At 35.2% G+C, this 16,353-nt stretch overlaps 2 protein-coding genes across 2 annotated transcripts in view; one reads left to right on the forward strand and one right to left on the reverse strand.

Annotated features, from left to right (window-relative positions):
- Nucleotides 1-218: 218 nt before the first annotated feature.
- LOC141326255 (uncharacterized) lies at nt 219-9,104 on the reverse strand. Its single transcript, XM_073834978.1, has 10 exons — nt 8,838-9,104; nt 6,414-6,549; nt 6,174-6,284; nt 5,884-6,016; nt 4,503-4,681; nt 3,531-3,604; nt 3,283-3,445; nt 3,109-3,191; nt 2,830-3,020; nt 219-2,649 (listed from the first exon to the last, which is right to left on the reverse strand). The coding sequence occupies exons 1-10, from the start codon at nt 8,941-8,943 to the stop codon at nt 2,194-2,196; spliced, it is 1,632 nt and encodes a 543-aa protein (XP_073691079.1). The 5' UTR covers nt 8,944-9,104; the 3' UTR covers nt 219-2,193.
- Nucleotides 9,105-10,717: 1,613 nt separating this feature from the next.
- The window catches only part of wdfy4 (WDFY family member 4), a 61,109-nt gene continuing 55,473 nt past the window's right edge, over nt 10,718-16,353 (forward strand). Inside the window, exons 1-7 of the mRNA XM_073833894.1 lie at nt 10,718-10,738; nt 11,640-11,885; nt 13,379-13,490; nt 13,840-13,946; nt 14,264-14,416; nt 14,636-14,825; nt 15,289-15,478. Of these exons, the coding sequence (XP_073689995.1) occupies nt 10,718-10,738; nt 11,640-11,885; nt 13,379-13,490; nt 13,840-13,946; nt 14,264-14,416; nt 14,636-14,825; nt 15,289-15,478 (1,019 nt within the window). The remainder of the gene's footprint in view (nt 10,739-11,639; nt 11,886-13,378; nt 13,491-13,839; nt 13,947-14,263; nt 14,417-14,635; nt 14,826-15,288; nt 15,479-16,353) is intronic.

Below are 16,353 nucleotides of genomic sequence, written 5' to 3' on the forward strand. Positions count from 1 at the left end.
CAGAAGCAAAACATTTTTTCCTTGAAGACATAATAGGTTAACTTTACCCCGATCTTCAAATTTGAATGCATTGCGTTTCCTTCTGAAGCATCAGTGAGCGTTTGAACCTTCTGTAGTAGTTGCATATGAGTCCCTCAGTTGTGATTTATTTGGCCTCATCCATTTACGGATTTATTTTTTACTTCTAAATATTAAATAAGAAATCAAACATGTACACATTTACACAGAAAAGACGTTTATTCAAAATGTTTCCTATAAAAAATAAATACATAAAAACTTAACAATACAGATACAGTTATGGCAAGGCAAGGCAACAGTGACATTTGTTCATGTAAAGCCCTAGGTAATGTAATTTTTTTTCTCGTTTGTCTTTACAAACTATGGGATTCTTCTTTTAATAATCCTAAATTGAGGGAATATTCTCTGTACATTAAGGCTGGAATACACCGTGTAATTTTTATACTCTGAACAGTTGTAACACAATATGCATCATACACTTGCTAACATTGTAAATGGTTCCAGAAAAAAACTGGGCGTTGTACAATAAATGACTAAGAATAAAGACTTTCACAGGCTACCTGCAGGATTTTTAAGATCAAATTGAAGACTTTAAGCCCTTTTTTAAATCCACAAATAAAATGAATACCATATGTCACCCTCGACAAAACCAGTCTTAAGTCACACAGATATTTTGTAGCAATAGCCAAAAATATACTGTATAAGTCAAAATTATCGATTTTTCTTTTATGCCAAAAATCATTAGGATATTAAGTAAAGATTATGTTCTATGAAGATATTTTGTACATTTCCTACTGTAAATATATCAAAACTTAATTTTTGATTAGTAATATGCAATGCTAAGAACTTCATGTGTACTTTAAAAGCGATTTTTTCAATATTTCGATTTTTTGAACTCTTCCCGATTTTCAAATAGTTGTATCTCAGCCAAATTTTGTCCTATCCTAACGAAGTATCGTCAATGGAAAGCTTATTTATCACAAACGATGATGTATATATAAATTGACCCTTATGACTGGGTTTGTGGTCCAGGGTCAAATATGAGCGTGGCAGGACAATGTCTATGGTAACATTTTAAACGGTAAATTACTGTGAAAAGCATGTTTTTCAGATCAGATACAGGTTTTCAAAAAAAAAAAGGTTTTTATAAAATTATAAACTTTACATTTCAGCCTTTAAACCATTTTTAAGAAAATGTCAAAAGTATCAATTATACATTTTGTTAATTTAAACAATTATCAACCAATTATTATATTAATTAAATAATATATAAATATATTAAACTGTCTTAATTGTTTAGATTTTCAAAACACATCTTTTTGTCGATCCACCAGTTCACATTTAGAACTGTGTTTGCAGCGTAAAAACACGAGTTGAAAAAACAGCAGACGGGCTTACTGAAAATGGCAATTCATTCTCTGCCAGCAGGTGGCGCTTTTGTAACAGCAGAAATATAGTGGTTTCCCCCGGTAACGGCAGTACACAAAGCAGCACAGCACCTGACTTTGAAACTGTATTCAATGAAAAAAAGCCTTTTGAAGTTTAATGGTCACATTAAGTCATATTGTAATTCTTGTCTTTTTGTCCCCATATTTGATACCTATTGAAATCAAAATTAAGACTTTCTTGTACCATTTAAGACTTTTTATGCCCTTAAATTTGACACAACTAAATTAGTTTGATATATTTTGAATGGATAAAATCGTAGTCCAAAGTTAGAAAATCTGAATCTGTGCCCATCATACACAAATACGTAACCTCGACTGTCCAACATCTGCAAACATCTTTGGATTATAAATTGGGGCAAAGTATGGGCTTTGTCTTCCTGTATGAGTGGGCGTGGCCATTTGTACATTTTAAATCTTTCTCCAGCTCCAGCTATTTTTAGCTGTACAAAACAGCTCGCTTTGCTGCTTGATATTGCAAATTTGTGTATCTTACCCTATTATTTTAATCTTTAATAATTATTTAATCTTAATTATGAGCACACTGGTTTGTAATGCAAACAGTTTTACCGTTTACTGCACATTGTTACTGTTCTCGTTATTTCCCTATAGCGGATAATGAACCTCAAGTCTCATCCATAAGCTTACTTCCACGTTAAAGAAAAAGGTAGAGACTATAAGAGACTAAACTGTGATGCTGCTTTGTCATTTCAAAAAGTCTCCAAAGCCTCTATATGTTAAAAGACTGACTGTACTCCTGTCTTTTCCCTTCAACCAGAAAAGAGAGGATTGTTGCTAGCCGCTGTCTTTTAGAAGGCCCTTTGTGGTTGTACCGCCTAAAGTAGGTGGTGGTTCCCTTGGAAATGGCATCAAGCTGCTCAACTAGCAACCAGCCCACCCAGATCAGAGAGAGGAAATTGAGCAGAGTCAGCAGGAGGACCCAGGCCTCTTTTCCCGTCACTGAGCCCCAGTCAGACAGCTGCAAGCCTGAGAGTTTCAGGTGGAGGTAGTACACGGCACTTAGGATGAAGATGAGGTGAGCCATTACCATAGACATGATAAAGAGGATGAAGATACGGTGGTTGTCTCGTCCCACACATTGATTGATGAAGAGGCAGTGGTGGTCATAGTCTTGGATGCACATGTCACACAAACGGCAGTGTTTACAGTTGTCCACTTTGATCAGCTGAAAGAAAATGGCTCATTTTTAAAAAATAATAATGGCTTTTGGTCATTATTATTATGATCATTATTCAGTTTGATTAACCATCCAAAAATTGTTCCAAATTTTAAATGTTAGTCAGAAAAGAGGTTTAGACTCATTCACACTGAATTCAGATTTAGTGCTGGTCAAATAAGTGCTCACCTCACAGTAAATACAGAATCTGTCCGGGCACTTTCCGGCTTCTATTAAGTCTGTAATGCTGGAAAACTTGGAATCAGTGTCAGCTACTTTGAGTTGTCCTGGGTTCTGGTTCAAAACTTTCCAAAAAAGTCCAGCAAGTATACAAACATGGACAAGTGAAACATTTAAGAGGGTATAAGCTGGCCAAAAACGTGAGCGGTCAAGGAATAATTGACAAAACATCCGAAAGATTTCAACTTTTGAAAGAGGTTGATGACATAAGCTGTCTGCAAAGGATATTAGGTAAAATTTTATAGAGAAAGCAAGCTGTGGAATGAATTAGGCCCGCAGTCAGTGTTCCCAGGTAAACAGGGTTTGGTAACCTAAAGTCCAAATTAAAAAAGGTCATTATAAAATCATCATCCTTTATATTCCAATGATAAGTAATGCAATTTCCAATTACAATTCTCTAACCTTTGAAAGCTGCTCAGTCTATGATATTGAGAAAGAATGACTTTTGCCATACAGGGGAAAAGCACTGCAGAGAATACAGCCCCATAATCACCAAGAGCCGCAGCTATGATGAGAACCGCAGCCCCGCTGAGAGACGGTAAGAGCAGCATCCAGAAGTACATCACTGCAGAACAGACCATTTCATGAATAAGCATTACAGCCGTCGAATATCAGTATACAACAAACCGACAAGAAAAAAACAATGATACCATATGAGTCCTTAGGAATCAGATCTTTTGGTCGTTGACTGAAATTCGTCAAAATCCTGGAGAGCTGCTTATGTCTACACAAATATTAAAGAAAAAAAAACAGATATAATCTTATTCTGTTAACAATTTAGACTTCTATTACTGTCAAAGTAACAATAATCACAACAAACAGAAAATACAATACTGCATGTTTTCCTGATTTTCTAAATGTGCCTAACTTAAAGTGTTTGTTCACTCAAAAATGAAAATTCATTAATTACTCACCCTCATGTCGTTCCATACACATAAAGCCATCATTCATCTTCGGAACAGATTTCGACAGAGAAAACAAGTTTTTGCCCAGACTAAGTTATTTCTACCAGAATATATAGACGATGCACTGCATTAGCAGCACCACATGCATGCATCGTGTTACTCTTGTGAATGCGAGGCGGAGACTGACACAGAAGAGAAGAAATGGTTGGATAAAGTTGTTATTTTTGTTTTCTTTGCGCACAAAAAGTATTGTCGTAGCTTTGTAAAATTACAGTTGAACCACTAATGTCACATGGACTTTTTCAATCGATGTCCTCGCTACCTTTCTGAGCCTTGAATGTGGTTGCATTGCTGTCTAAGTAAGGTTAGAAAGCTCTTGGATTTTATCAAAATATCTTATTTGTATTCCAAAGATGAACAAAGGTTTTAAGGCTTTGGAACGACTTGAGGTTGAGTAATTAATGACAGAATTTTCTGGTACTAACCCTTTAAACTTTAAAGGTATATGATAATTGCAATGCAGATCAAGTAAAGTATTCTTTGTGTTTCCTGGTTAGACCCTGTAACTTTTTTTTAAATTAAATGAATTTCCAAAGATGCACATATCCTAGTCTGTGACAACTCTGGGTAATATAAGTGAATAAACAAATTATTAAAATGTAAAATTTCCTTTCCTTTTCTAAGAGTCTTAAACATTAACATTGGTTCTCAACAGACCTAAATGTATTCCCTTGATTACAGAGGTCTAGAGGTGTGAGGCCATTGTGGTTTTTCATGTGTAAAATGTGGAGTCCAGCGCTCTTCAACAGTAGCCAGCACACCTCAATCATGCCTTTCTCTGCAGCCACGTGAAGTGCTGTCGCCCCCTGGTGGTCAACTGCCTCTGGCATGCATCTCTGGTTAAAGATTTAAAGCAAAAACGACAAAATCAGAAACGCAGCAAGTGGCAGGCAAGCACTTCATACAAATGCATTGATTAAATACATACCTGAAGCAATAAGCCAAATAAAAGATTAGCTTTAAAGCATACATTTAAGGTAATGCTGCAGCAAAGCCTATTTTTGCAAGTCTCTTTAATCTCAATTACACGCGACGCTAAGACATTCCAACGACGTCGCGGCTGGAACATAAAAACTATGACCATTCTCAGGTACTGATTATGTGCTTTATTCAATGTTAAAAGTGACTAATGTGAGTTTGAATATCATACTGCGTGCGTGACATTTATAGTCATACTAAAAGCAAGAACAGATAGTTTACCTCAGATCCTGAAAATAAATTAAAGCAAACATGTAACGTTACGTTAAAACTGCGAACCAACAAGCGTATTCCATAACAAAGATTGTATCAGTCACTCAGTATGTAGTTTTAATAATGTTAAAAAGGTTTAATATGCATGAATTAGATTACAAACGTGTCCATTTCGTTTGGAGTGCAGTGCAGTTACGAATGTGGGTAAATTGTCAGCAAATCTTCATTTTTGGGTGAACTATTCCTTTAAGGAAAATGTAACCCTTAGGAAGAGAAGAACTTTATCTTATTAATGGCATTGTTTTTCAATCCACCTTATTTTTCTTGTAAGAGTGGACTGAGCCATTAGTAAATATAATGTGCGAGGGTTCCGGTCTTATCCAAGTCCAGCTATTTTTAGCTGTACAAAACAGCTTGTTTTGCTGCTTGATATTGCAAACTGGTGTGTCTTACTATATTATTTTAATGTATTATCTTAATTATGAGCACACTGGTTTGTAGTGCGAACAGTTTTACTGTTTACTGCACGTTGTTACTGTTCTCGTTATTTCCCTATAACGTATAATGACCCTCAAGTCTCGCCCTAACTTCCAAAGTGAAGAAAAAGTGAATAAACAACAATAAGAGATTAAAATGTGATGTTGCTTTGTCATTTCAAAAAGTCTCTGTATGTTAAAAAGTCTCTATATGTTAAAAGACTGACTTGTGTAAGTAAAAAAAAAATGAAAGAAAATGCAATGAATTTCCACCATAATATGAGCCATTTATAGCAATTTTCTCCTATCAGTGTTTTGGTGTCCATTTAGACCAGTTGCACCCTGTAAGACAACTAAATAAAAGTACTTACATTTGCTCTAAGGAGATAGCGGACTACATCAAAATTGCCTGTAGAAGCTGCCAAATGCAGAGGTGTGACCTTATAGTTATCGGTATCTGTGAAACGAAACATTTCAGTCTCCCACAGGTACTGCGTGGCAATACTGAGGAATTAGAAAAGAACAAAGGGGACAATATATTTGAGTACAGTCAAAGTCCCTTTAAGGGTATTCTATAGTCTTTGGTACAGTATAATTCAAAACAAAACTAGAATTCTTATAATTCTTGTTTTCCACTACTGTAACAGGCCCATTTACTTACACGCTTCCACCACCAACTGCATGATGAAGAGATGATTTCCCTTGCTCATCTACTATGTGTAAGTCTGCTCCGTGCTGCATCATTTTGTGCATGATATAAACATTGCCATTTCTGTGAGAATAACAGTACAGTAAGGCCTCTTCATAGGATACTGGTGTAATGATCTTTCAGGAGAAGCTAAGTTTATGATGGATGTTTTAATTAAGTTCACAAACATAAGATGGATGAGGTCTCTTGTACCTGCAAGCAAAGTGAAAAGGAGTTTGTCCTGCATCACAGGGAATGTTTGGATCAGCGCCGCTGTCCAGTAGAAGCTCAGCCATTGGCCGGTTTCCGTGGAGGGCAGCAAAGTGGAGGGCTGTGAAACCTCCCCAACCTGGAAAAAATAGGTAAGTTTACAACCACTAACCTCAAATATCATGGTGCTGGAAATGGTTTTTACTTATACAAAAACATGAGTTGAAATAAACATTGATATAACACGTTAGCTATAAAAGTTTATAGTCAGGTCAATTTGTATATGGTGTATTGATTCTAAAGCTTATTTGTGACCCTGGACCACAAAACCAGTCATAAGTAGCACTGTATGGGTCAAAATATGCCAAAAATCATTAGGACAGTAAGTAAAGATCATGTTCCATTAAGGTAAATTTCCTACTGTAAATATATCAAAACTTAATTTTTGATTAGTAATATGCATTGCTAAGAACTCAATTTGGACAAGGCTATTTACTCAATATTTAGATTTTTTGCACCCTCAGATTCCAGATTTTCAAATAGTTGTATCTCGGCTAAATATTGTCCTATCCTAACAAACCACACATCAATGGCTTACTTATTCACATTTTAGATGATGTTTAAATCTCAATTTAAAAAATATTGACCCTTGTGACTAGTTTTGTGGTCCAGGGTCACATTTATATTGCATATTGTCTTTATATATTTATATAGGTTTAAAATAAAAGCTTAATAATTATTATTATACTAAAATGGCTCATGTAAGGGATTAAGGATATAATAATGATATAAATCATATAAAGTTACAATAAATAATCATTCAATTTTTTAAACAATTTTATTATTTATAATTTATTATTATGTAGGGTTTTTCATTTGAAGCAATAGAAACTGGGGGAAGTGACTTTATTGTGTCACAGATGTGTCACTTTGCTCAAAGCTGATTGGTCAAATTTCAGTTTGAAATTTCTAAACCAGAACAACCTGCCTTGGAGCACAAGTTACTATGGTGATAAACACCACTAAAAGTCAAACCACTTTCATGGCACCTAAAACCCACCGCAAACTAAACTGAGCTAAACCAGCTTCATGGTACAGGCCCCAGAACTGGTATTTGTTGATTCTATTATGCAGTATTTGTAACCATTGTAAAGATTGGGAATACTATTTAATTTGAAATCAATGAATAGGACTTTTTCTTTTGTTATTCTTTTATAATACTAGTTGTGACGCTGGACCACAAAACCAATCATTAAACCAATCACCAAAAATCATTAGAATATTAAGTAAAGATCATCTTCCATTAAGACATTTTGTAAATTTTTCTACTGTGTATATATTAAAACATATTTTTTATTAGTAATATGCATTGCTAAGAACTTCATTTAGACAACTTTGAAGGTGATTGTCTCAATGTTTTGATTTTTTTACACTCTCAGATTCCAGATTTTTAAATAGTTGTATCTCAGCCATATATTGTCCTATACTAACAACCATATTTTTTCAGATTTCAGATGATGTATACATCTTATTTTCAAAAAATTGACCCTTGTGACTGGTTTTGTAGTCCAGGGTCACAATTTAGTAAACAAAAAGCCAATTCCTTAATGAAATAATCATCCAGGACGTGATATCATATTTGATGGAAAACAGCAAAAAATTAAGGAAACAACAACAAAGTATTGGCAACGGATTTAATAAATTCTGCTATGTTTTATAGTATTATTTGGTGTGTCTTACTTTCATAATTCCATTGTCCAGTTGTATAAATAACTAAGTTATATTTTTAATAAAAAAATAATTTTTAAATAAATTGTTTAAGCTTGCAGAAACACTCAAATCACAACATTTATTTTATAGAGCTCAAAAGGATCATTCTCTATTAATAATCAGTAATTCCTTATTATTAATCACAATTTTAGTCAAAATACCAGTTGCTACAGTCATACAGTTGCAAATGTAAAACCTAAATTTCTTTAAGTAAGCTTCCAGAGTATTTGACATTTTAATTCCCTTTTTTAAAACAGTGCTGACAGTTTCATTGTAGTAATAACTATGTAGTATTTCGTAGAAAAATCTGCTTATTATTTAGTTATTAAGGTAGATTTGTCGAAGGGTGGGACATCTTGACATCTTACAAAGTGTAACAGGTATTGGAAACAGACTGGAATAAGCATGGCTATTCCAACGACACATGCATTAAAACTGATCGCACATCATTTTCTTTAATCGACAGTCGCTATAAATAGATAATAAAGCAAACGATAGGTGGGTGAAAGAATGGAAAAAAACGCTTACATGACGCTCTATTGACCTGAATAAGGATCAGGAAGGTTAAAGTGAGATGTTCACGGAGGATCAGTACAATCTCTGGCATCATCTGGCGCTGTGGATCAATTACAGACCGCTTTTAAACAAAAGACTCACCTTTTTGTTTCAAAACACCCCGGTCCTGCTGTAATAAATGGGAAACTCGATCGATCTCACCGCGTTGAATCGATGCAAATATACAACTTCCTGAAGCCTGCAGCATTCTGCCACCATATATTTAACGTTACGCCTTCTATAGACTGACGAAACTCTTGACCACATGTAAGAAATTCTTTATACAAATATAGCTTAATTGGTCTGTTGGTTCGGTGCAGCGGAAAAGTCTACGTACATCGTAATATTCACCCGCTAGGTTATCAAGGAGCGAAACTGATAATATGTAAATAAGCCGTACTGATTTAAGGTAAACTCCGCCCTCTGGAGGCGGACGAGGTTTATGTTCAACCAATGAACGGAAGGCAGTGGAATGGATAACGTTTCCTCTAGTGGGCGCTTGGCGGCCCAAATTGCATTAATAATGCACTAGAACCGCATTCAAATGCAGTCAAGGTGTTTTGCCTCACTGAATCCATTATAAGATAATCGTTTTAAACATGCAAAATATTTACATGAAAACTGTGGTACATGATATACAATTAAAACTTTACCTCAGAAAACGTTTTAATTAATCTTCATTTGTTGAAACCGTAAACGACTGTGATTGGTCCAAATTCACCAGCGCGGTGAAATGTACCACAGGTACCGCATGATAAGATCACCACTACAGACGTCTTAATGAAATTGTACACCTAAATAACACTACTCAAACTTGAATATTCATTAAGAAATTAAATAGAAATTAAAAAATAATATTTTAAGACTTTTCTTACTTGGCCAATTAGAATCAACTTCAGAGCGCTAAGCCCCGCCAATTATTACACATTTTTCCATTCTATCCACTAGTTCCTATGTTGTCGACACGTGACTTTTCGTTTTAGCTTCTCAGAGTGAATTTCAAAGTAAAAACAAAAAAATAAGAAGCTAAAATATACTTTAAATAGTGGAACATTGCGTCCTATTATGCACAATGTGAAGTTATAATCTTAATGTTTATACTGACAATAGTTTAATGATTTAAGAACGTACCATGCGCTCAAAATAAGGGACAGGAGATCTATTTTTATCTAATGTCTGTCCAACAGTACCCGATTATGGTAAGACACACAGTGTATATTCATTTATTTAAACTGTGTTTATGCCTAACTAAACTAATCAATAACTCCATGATATATACTAACGCGTTCGTGACAACGCAAGAACCACAGAAAAACACATCAGTTTGTTAAATGTGAAAATTATTTAAACATATGAGTATCAATTGTACGAGTATTTAATATGTTACTTTTTTTAGTCATTAGGTGATTTTCATTGTTCTTATTTTAGAAATATTGTTTAGATTTGTGAATAGTTTCCATGTTGCCTATTGTAGTATTTTTGTGCTATCCTAAATTACCACATGATGTCACTAGTGCTCAACATATGACGCATTTAAAGGGCTTAGCTTGAAGAAAATCACAATCACTTTAAACGCCAGAAGACATAGACACTATTTACGTTTCCTTAAACTCATTTTTGATTGGCCGATTTTTGATATCCTTTTTGGAATAATAAAACTAAAATCAGCCGTATTGCTTCACTAAAGTCTTCCTCACATGACCCTACTTTGAGTCTACTGAAGTGTGGAAAGCAAACGCACACACACATATGCACAAGAAAGTCCTCCTTCTCCTTTTTTCACTAGGAAGTGAGGCACATGACCAGGCGCAGCTGATGTCACAGTTTCATACTGTGCAAAGTTCAGGCAACCAGTGTAGACTAGACAGATTAGGAGGCATGTCTCAGCCGGCCACTCACTGAGTGCTATGACATGGGAAGCCGGAGGAAAACCTTTTGTCCAGCCATACATCTACATGCACAAGCCTTAGCAAAGACTTGAGATGCCACCCACCAAACAACAGGTATGTGTGGGGATACAGACTGACTAAATTGGAGTTTCGCCTGGGTTTGAGAAGCTAATTCATATATCTCACAACAGATTAATTTTGACAGCTGTTGTTGTGAGGTTGCCGGCTGCCATGATTCATTTGTATTTGTATCTCATTTAAACCATTTCTGTAGCTTAGAGATTCAACTTTCAGGAGGACAACATGATAAAGATACCAATAAACAAGGAAGCTTGACTGATTTTAGTCAAGTACTTTATAAGCACGATTTGTTTGTGCTCAAACTAATTTGTTTGTATCAGGTTTAAACATTTCAGCATGAGACAAGCTAGCTGCTGTAGAGCATTAAGAATATTCACCGCAGTCAAAACTTTTAGTAAAATAGTGAGGTGACATTTATGTGCTGTATTTAGCCATTGAGTGAATAAACCGGTGGGAATGTGCAGTGCAAACATGTAATTTCTTTAGGAATGTGAATTGTCCTCCCTGTAGCAAAACAAGCTCACGTCTTGACATCACAAGATCCCATTAACATGTGAACAGCTGATTGTAAGTTACAGGAAAACCCTCCAACTTTCTGCTGTCTTTTGGCAACAGAAAGAAGACAGTTGTAGAATTGGCTTTTAATAAAAGTTTATTCAGTTTCAATCCTTTGTGGCAGCTTCCTATAAAAAATTTTTAAGTTTCAGGTGTCTAAAATTCCTAAAGCTGTAAAGTTTTCTCAGATAATTCGTTTTTTTGGAAAAAGTTAATAAAAAAAATCGGAGAAGTATTTTTTGCGCAATAACTTCCTTGTTGCAGTCATTTAATTGGGATAGAAGATCCACGTTTTAATCCAATGTTTTTTAAATGAGCACAGCAGATGAGGTATCAGTGAAAGTGTTTCATTGTTATACCTTTTTTTTTGCTTTTTAAGGAGCCGGCTGGAGAAATGGACAGAGTCAATAAGGAGAATGGGGAACTTGGTGCGTCAGGGGAGAGTTCAGAGAGCATAGAAGTGAAAACTACCCAAATCCAAAGTGAGACAAATGGGGACCTGAAAGCACATGAGGATCCAGTGGTGCTTCTGATAGATCAACTAACTCGGCTGGTTACTATAAGTCAACAGTCACCAGAACAAAGAGACCAAGAACTCAACAGACTTCTGCATCTGTTCATCCAGGTACAGAATATCAGTGAACTGATTGTTGAGTTGATCAAACGTTATAGATTAGCAGTCAAAACTGTGGACATGTTTAAATATGATTAATCAAATATAGTATGTTTAGTTTATATACATATGTATAATATACACACACCCGCACACACACTGCTGGCCAAACTTTTGACATTTTTTTCTTTTTCAAAATGTTTTTTGAAAGATGAATGCTGCTTTTATTTGATCATAAACAGTTGAGGTCAAAAGTTTACATACACCTTTGCATAATCGTCAAAATGTTTTATTATTTTACCAGAATTATTTTACCAGAATAAGAGGGATCATACAAAATGCACGTTTAGTACTGACCTGAATAAGATGTTTCACATAAAAGATGTTTACATTTAGTCCACAAGAGAAAATAATAGTTGAATTCATAAAAATGACCCCATTCAAAAGTTTACATACACTTGATTCATAATACTGTGTTGTTACCTGAAATGATCCACAGCTGTGTTTTTCTTTAGTGATAATTGTTCATGAGTCTCTTGTTTGTCCTGAACAGTTAAACTGCCAGCTGTTCTTCAGAAAAATCCTTCAGGTCCCACAAATGTTTTGCTTTTTGAGCATTTTTGTGTATTTGAACCCTTTCTCTCAATGACTGTATGATTCTGAGATCCATCTTTTCACACTGAGGACAACTGAGGGACTCATATGCAACTATTACAGAAGGTTCAAATGCTCACTGATGCTCCAGAGTTGCAAACACAATGCAGAGTTGCAAACGTTATTATTAAAAAAGTTATTAACTCTGAACACTGAACAGTAGTGTATTTATATAATAATTCATATAAACACAATTCTATCTAGGGTGTTTAAACATTTGATTTATTATGTATATCGGTCATACAAAGTCTTGGGATCTAATCTCTTTAAAAACTTAAATTTTAAATAATAGCTGCTCATGAGTGATTGGATGAATTTCTTGTCCTTTAGACAGAAGCACATTGCATCACACTGACACCGATAAAACTAGAATCTTGTATTTCCTGTTTAAATTCCAGCAGTGATCTGTCAATAAGAGTCAGTTAATCTAGTTTGCGGCTGCATTGACCAACACGCATGACCTACTGAGATGCAATCTCCCTTACAGGCTTAGTGTGTGTGCGCATGTGTGGGGGTTTACACACGTGTGACTCATTGACTTACAACTCCTGGATTCTTACTGGGATTTAACCAAACATAGAGTAAGGAGTAAGGAACCACATCCGCTTGAAAAGTTGGAAATGTTGAAATATTCACACAGCTTAGGGAAATGAAACTTGTGTTGTTATGAAAACGTTCATATTTGGAAGTCCACTTCTGGTTAGATGTTTTTGTTTCTTCCTTGTGAGAAGTGCTGATTATGCTTTCCGTTTGCCTTTATGAGAAACATGTCGTAAAAATCTCTAACCTAAATTACTGTGTTTTATGTTTAAATAAAAGCAGGAATAACTATTCCACGTATTCTTTATAAGGTCTCAGAGAGCAGCAGTGTCCTTGATGATCTGGACCTCCAGTGCTTGGCGCTGCAGGTTGGAGAAGCTCTTGTCAGTCACATACAGCAGAGAGTGATGGAAAAGCCTGCAGGTAACCAAAATAAAATTTGCAAAGGAGTATTCGGCAGTGCCTTTAGTGAGGTCACTAAAGGCCAAACAAACAACAAACTGAGAGGTGCTAATGATGTTTGAAGGGAAGTTGCTCACTTCTTTATTTCACAAAGATGTGGCAAAATAAGTTGCGTGATAATGTTGACCATCTGCTATTGTGTGTGATGCATTTGTGTTCATTTCTTTTTATGGTGTTTAGATGTAAATTTTTATTCAAAATGGTGTGGAAGGAACTGAAAAACGTACTTATCTGCTGTGTGCTGTGCTGATCTAAGATCAAATGGTTTTAATTGTGCTGTCTGTTGCTGTTATGGCTTTGTTTAAAATAGAGGAAGCCCGATATGAATTGGAGCAGTTGTTTCAGAGGTCAGAGGTCAAAAGCAACCAAGGATGGCTTCTGCTCAAATCAGTATCTCTTTTGTCTAACAGAGACGCTGTAAGTTATATTATTAAATCTATAATATTTTCATGCAATCAGCTCCATAATTACATTGTTACACTGTTGAATTTTATATATATATATATATATATATACATATACATATACATATATATGTATATGTATATGTGTGTAAATTATTTTATATATATTTTTAATCATGATTGCTGAAAAAATGTATGCAGTTCAGAAACAGTTGAAACAATTAAAAACTATTGAAACAGTAGACCTGCTATTGAAAGCATTCCTCTGTTTGACAGAGAAAAATCCTGTCTAGTCATGTTTTGACAGGAAGTTGATGTGTCTTTTTACAGGAGGTTGGCGTTATGATCAAGACAGGTCTACCTGCTGCGTTAGTCAAGTGTCTCTACCTCTTTGTAGCTTTGCCTCCCCGAAAAGAGAGCTTTGTCTCTGGGAAAGATGTCGAAGAGGAAGTCAAATGTTCTTTTCAGGACACTCTTACTCAGGTTTTTACATTTTGACTTGTTTTATTTTATATTGTGAATCATTCATACCACAGATTTCCCCATTAGCACATCCAGTTTTTATAAGGAAAGTAGCAAAAAATGATTTAGTCCTTTTAATCATACAGTGTATGACCATGTATACAAAGTTCACATACATATGTAAATCATTTGCGTGAAACTAAGAAAAACATGTCTCTTTAAACCTTCACCTCTGTTTAGGTGATCTTGCAGCTGTGCAGGCATGTGTGTTTTGTGGAAGTTCTGCTGGAGACCCAGGAGCTTTCAAGTGTGATCATCTCTCTCACTCTACTGTGGGAAAAGTGCAGCCCCTCATGGAGACAGCAGGCGTCTCGTGTGCTCAGAGCAGTGTCTGCTGCACAAGCTCACAACACTGTATCTGCGCTGCAAGGTCATAACTACACACTCAAACCCATTCTTTATCCAACTAAATGTATCTTATCAGAGCATTCTTATCAGATCTTATTGTTAATAGATTATTGAAAAAGTACATTGGAGTGATGAGTGTACTGTAGTCTGTAGGTAACATAGGTAAATATAGATAGGCACATCATCAGATGACAGCGATTTTGATTTCCTTTCACATGATGCTGATTTAAATTACTTAGTTGTCCAAAACCTCTGATTACATAACGTTTGTTTTTTGCTGAGGATCTTCATTAGATCTAGGCATGGCCGCTGCCTACGGTCTGTTAGAAAATCAACTCAAAAAGTTTGATCAGGGACATCTTGAAGCCACTGAAAATAAGGAACACATTTGTAGACTAATTATAGAAAATTGAATTGTTAGTATATGTTTCAGGTACTTACTACAAATGTATTTACACTTATTTTTGGTGTTTTGTTATTTTTAGCTAGTAACTGCATGAAGATCTGCATCCAGAACATGCAAAAGATCAGTGAGAACGTCCCTGGTCATGTTCTAGCTGAGGTGGTCGTGAGTGTTTTCAGCTTTGTGAAGGACTCTTATCCAGCCAGCCCTGCTCTCTTTGAGGAGTTTGAGAGCAATGATGGCTATGGAATCTTTCAGGCAGTCTTGTTACGGTAAGATTTTTTTGGCTGAAGATCTTTTAAGAAGACCTATTATGCCCCTTTTTACAGAATGTTATATAAATCTTAGGTGTCCCCAGAATGTGTCTAGGAAGTTTCAGCTCAAAATACCCTACAGATTATTTATCATAATTTTGAAAATGCCCATTTTGAGTAGAAGCAGAAACACGCTGTTTTCTTTGCACCTGCATGGCTCTTTAAATGCAAATGAGCTGCTGCTCCCCGCCCCCTTTTTTAGAATAGGGCTGTGGCTTTACAGCTCGTTCCTCAGATACTCTGGTAAAAAAAACAACTGTTTGGTTTTGATTATGGTGGCCAGAAGACTGAAGTAATTTTACTTTACTTATGTAAAAAAGTATATGTTCTTTAGTGAGTGTTTTTCTTTGGAAAACTTTCACTTCACTTCATTCCAAAGCGTAATATTGTACACTACATTTCATAAATAAAAGTTTTTTGTTTTTTTTTACCTTTAATACTTCAAAACATTAAAAAAGTAGCACTTTCTTGTTCTTAACTCAATCTTTAAATTACTTTTACTTAAAATTAAAAGTAAGAAAATACTAGATTTCGAATGTAATTAAGTATTAAATGATATTTAATATGAAACATAGTGCAGTAAAAGTACTTTTAAAGCAGAGTACAAATACTTCACTACTGTTCACCTCTGCAAAGCACACGCACAAAAAGCGTCTGTCACATCGCATGTGAGTACTCTTTCATGTCTTATTGCGCTTAAACTGTCAAATACACGCAAGTTTATGCTAAAAACACATGAGTTACAAAAACTGTCGGTTATGTCTGTTGAGTTAAACAGCTGGGAAAGAAACTGCATATTTATATGTGACTCTGGACCACAAAACCAGTTCTCA

This window comes from Garra rufa, chromosome 2 (assembly GCF_049309525.1).
Source record: "Garra rufa chromosome 2, GarRuf1.0, whole genome shotgun sequence".
NCBI lineage: Eukaryota > Metazoa > Chordata > Actinopteri > Cypriniformes > Cyprinidae > Garra > Garra rufa.